Genomic DNA, 4,436 nt, shown 5'->3' with positions numbered 1-4,436 from the left:
TGATGCCTGTAGAGCATCTTCCCAGTGACTGATGGCTGTAGAGCATCTTCTCAGTGACTGATGGCTGTAGAGCATCTTCCCAGTGACTGATGCCTGTAGAGCATCTTCCCAGTGACTGATGCCTGTAGAGCATCTTCCCAGTGACTGATGCCTGTAGAGCATCTTCTCAGTGACTGATGCCTGTAGAGCATCTTCTCAGTGACTGATGCCTGTAGAGCATCTTCCCAGTGACTGATGCCTGTAGAGCATCTTCTTAGTGATTCATGTGGGAGGAGGTCCTAGCTCACGGTGGCTGGTGGACCTGGGTTCTATATGAAAGCAGGCTGAGCAAGCCACAAGATAGCAAGATAATCAGAGTGCCCTTCATGGCCTGTGTGTCACCTTCTGCCTCCAGGTCCCTGTCCTATTTGAATTTGCCTTGACTTTCTTGGGCTATGACGTGGAAGTGTAAGCTGGATAAATCCTTTCCTCCCCAACTTGCTTTTGGTCAGTGTTTCCCACAGCAATGATAACCTGAACTAGGACAGGCTCTGTCCAGCTGCGTTAGCAGTTGTCAGCTTCTGTTATAAGACCTGCAAAACAACCAGAATCCCCAGATTCCTCCACGGATAGATAACAGGCAACGTGACGTCTAACCGTGGCAGCCTGTCGAACCCTAATGAGCACAGACTTGCCAGTCTTCATTGCACTGAAGCTGGAGAGGCCCAGCCTCATCCTTTCTGAGAATAAATTCGTAACTCTGCAGCAATCCAGTACTTACAACAGAGAACAGATGCCCAAGTTAGACATGTACACTGAATAATAAAATACTGTTTTATGTTGTGTTTGTGTTTTTCTGAGACAGGGTCTCACTATGCAGCCCAGTTGCATATTTCAGTAGCTCCTCCAGCCGAGTCTTGGAGGAAGTACCCGGGCACTACAGCCTAGTGCACAGGATTCACTATGTAGCTTTGGAGTTAGAGATCCATCTGACTCTGCTTCCCAACATGCACACGCGCGCGTGCGCGCGCGCACACACACACACACACACACACTCACACAGAGGACGACAATGTGTGGATGAAATAGAGAAGGCCATACTGTCAGAATTCAACAAAGAACTGAAAACACATAAGGGCAGTGTATAAACAAAGTGGCAAGAGTCTTCTAGACACACCTGTTCACAATGATTCACTGCAGCCCAGTGTGCAGCACACACCTGTGACCCCAGCTCTCAGGAGGCCCACGCAGAAGGACTGCAAGTTTGGTTTTGGTTTTCAGGGCTTTTTTTGTGTGTAGTCCTGGCTGTCCTGAGTGCTCTCTCTCCCTCCCCCTCCTTCTCCTTCTCCTCTCTCCCTCCCTCCCCCCCTCTCTCCCTCCCTCGTCCCCTGGCCCCGTGCCCCTGCTTATGCTAGAGCCGCTGGCTCCTGGGCCCTGCAGACCCTCCTGCCTCTCTCTGCCTCTGCAGTGCTTAGGTTCCAACGTGGGCCACTATCACTGGCTTTTCAATGGGTTCTGGACCTGAACCCAGGTCTTCATGTTAGTGAAGCAAGCACTTGATCAACTGTGTTACCTTCCTGGCTCCAACTGCACTACATTATTTCTTCCTTCAAGCCCTCCATATACCTCTCCCAGCTTAGCTCAAATTCAGATCTTTTTTTCATTTGTTGTTGTTACATGCACACATGTGTGTAAGTATGACCTGCTTAGCCTATACAACGATACACTTGCATGTGCATGTGTCCAGGGCTGCCCACTTGGTACTGATAACCAACTGGTGTGCTCTCCCCCGTGGAGGCCTGTGTCCCCCTCTTGGCGTTTCTTAGTGGCCTGCAGTGCTTGGGTAGGATGAGGCCTCGTGGGCGTCCTCCATCCACTTTGGAATGTTTATTGTTATCCTCGTCATGTGGTGAGACTTCATGGGTGCAGCCTTCTAATGTCACGTGTCTCTCCATGGCCGTCTGGATATTATATATCCTGCCCATCCCTTCCTTCACAGTGTTCCCTGAGCCTTAGGTATGGTTGTGTTTTACAAATGTATCATTGAAATAGAGCTCTACGGAGCTGGTGAGATGGCTCAGTGGGTAAGAGCACCCGACTGCTCTTCTGAAGGTACAGAGTTCAAATCCCAGCAACCACATGGTGGCTCATAACCATCCGTAACAAAATCTGGTGCCCTCTTCTGGAGTGTTTGAAGACAGCTACAGTGTACTGTACTTACATATAATAAGTAAATAAATCTTTAGAAAAAAAAAAAAGAAACAGAGCTCTACAACCCTCATTTTGATTGTTTGTGATTTTTTTTAATGGCCTCTGATACAAAGACGTTTCCTCATCAAGGAGGGCTTACCTAGCTAGATCCGGGAGAGGTGGTGGACCCCTTCCTTCCTCCTTTTTGTTTATTTTTATTTTTTTGTAAACTGTGGTAAAATAAACACAACTCAAAATAAGATCATTTCCTGTTACCCTACACATCCCTTGTCACCCCTGATGGAACAGGGTGCTGCGTGGCCATACGCACTAGGCTGCTGTGCCTGTGCACTTCCCCAAGACTCCGAAACCTTCTCTGTCAGCCTTGTTGGACGAGCTGCCGATTCCTCTCCTCACAGCATCTGTACTGCACACTGCAGTACAAACATACCATTTTCCCAACTAAACTGCCGGTGTGTAAAGGTGTATTTAGGTCACACTGATTTCTGCACCTTCCTTTCACTCTGAGCCCAGTAGATGACTTGGTCTGAAGAAACGGTAACCGGGCAAGCACCATCCATTCCCAAGGGATTTACCCAGCGCACACTTGAAACAACTCTGGAACCCAGGAGCCATGAGCTCACGCTCTTCTAACTCTCAGGGTCCACGGACTTACCTGTTCTGGCTGGCAAAGGATGCCTGGTCTATAGGCAGGATGCTCTCAGGCCACGGGGCAGTTTGGTTTGGAGGGGCCTGCTGTTGATTATACTGAGGGCCTCCCATGGTCATCTCTAACTCAGAAGGGCCTGAAAGAGGGAGAAAAAAGAGAAGAAAGACCTAAACTTTTGAATCTTATAATTCAGAAAGCATAGGTTTACTGTGTAATAGCAAATAAAATTGTTGGTTGATAGAAAAAGCAGAGGTGGAAGCAGTTATAGATGAGAACAAGGAGATGCAGCCCTGGTGTGAGGTACAAATGCAAGCAATGAACACAAGGCTAATACCACCCAACTTAGGGCACGTCTAGCTCAGTCGTGACAGCAGGATATCTGGTCTCTTACTTAAAGCTTTTATTTGTATGGAAAATATTGAAAATGCTAACTCATTTTTTTTAAATCATAAAAATGCACATGTGAGTTAGCAGAGCCTCCAGCTCCTGTCTTTCCTGCATCCCACAGCCCAACGTTTCTGCCACTCCACCGGGTGCCTGCAGAAGGTTGGAATGAGAGGAGAACCGTGTATCTGCAATAAGGTGCAGACGTGTAAGGCTGCACAGACAAGCTGCAAGGCACCAGGGAGCAGATCACCCGCAGCAGAACTTTCACAAGTCTTAGCTCTCCCACAGGACACACACTCAGATACACAGCTCTCTCTTTTTGTGGCTCTAATGCGCACGAGCTTTCTAATTATTTTATTTTATTACCCATTGACTGGACATCCACAACAGGCAATGTTGTATTGGGCAAATTCCGCTTTATTGACTGTGCTTACCACTAGAGAAATTCAGCTACATACTAAATCTTACAGAGCTGTACTGGGAGTGCCAAAGTGAGAAAACCATCAGAAAGATGGGGAATGAGTTAAATATTTACATAAGACCTCTTACTGTCACTTTTATAAACATCTTACTAATGTCTCAGCTTAATTTTCTACCTACTACCATGAGTATATATGTAGAAAGGTAATTATAAATGTCACTCTCAGAAATACTGAGTCAAAACACACACAGCACTTTAATACCTATGGAAGAAACCTGATTCAGAGTTCTGGCAAGAGGCCTGCTCTTCTGTCAAAACAGTCTTGCATTTTCCTGGGAATGAATTAGCACTTCCTGTGAAATATCTAACAAGAAAGTTTACAAACACAGACTTTTTAGAATTGAGCTAATGTTTAAGATTTAAGTCCTATGTCTACGATTGCAAAAATAATATCAAGTAGGAGTTGTACATGCAACTGATCTTTTTTCCCCTTGAGATAGGGTCTTGTTTAGCTCAGCCAGGCCTCAGATTTGCTACGGAGCTGAGGATGATGAACTCTCGCCTGGACCTCCCAAGGGCTAGGACTGTAAATGTGTATATTAATATGTAATAACAAGTGTGTACATTAATATGCAGTAACAAGTTTCCTGATGATTCATTCATCATACATGCCTCTCAGGTACAGCATCCTGTAGGTGTCAGTGTGTTCGAGTGTACACTACCACATCAGCGCAGGCACTTTCACCTATCTGGTGTCAGTGTGTTCGAGTGTACACTACCACATCAGCG

At 46.4% G+C, this 4,436-nt stretch overlaps 1 protein-coding gene across 2 annotated transcripts in view; it reads right to left on the bottom strand.

Annotated features, from left to right (window-relative positions):
- The window catches only part of Ncoa2 (nuclear receptor coactivator 2), a 240,816-nt gene that overhangs the window by 20,457 nt on the left and 215,923 nt on the right, over positions 1–4,436 (bottom strand). For both annotated transcript variants that reach the window (XM_021222395.1, XM_021222396.2), the window contains one exon: positions 2,846–2,975. In XM_021222395.1, coding sequence (XP_021078054.1) covers positions 2,846–2,975 — 130 coding nt within the window. The remainder of the gene's footprint in view (positions 1–2,845; positions 2,976–4,436) is intronic.

Source organism: Mus pahari, chromosome 22 (assembly GCF_900095145.1).
Source record: "Mus pahari chromosome 22, PAHARI_EIJ_v1.1, whole genome shotgun sequence".
In the NCBI taxonomy this organism is placed as follows: domain Eukaryota; kingdom Metazoa; phylum Chordata; class Mammalia; order Rodentia; family Muridae; genus Mus; species Mus pahari.
Note: the sequence above shows the minus strand (reverse complement) of the source record. Positions and strands in the feature narration are given on the sequence as shown.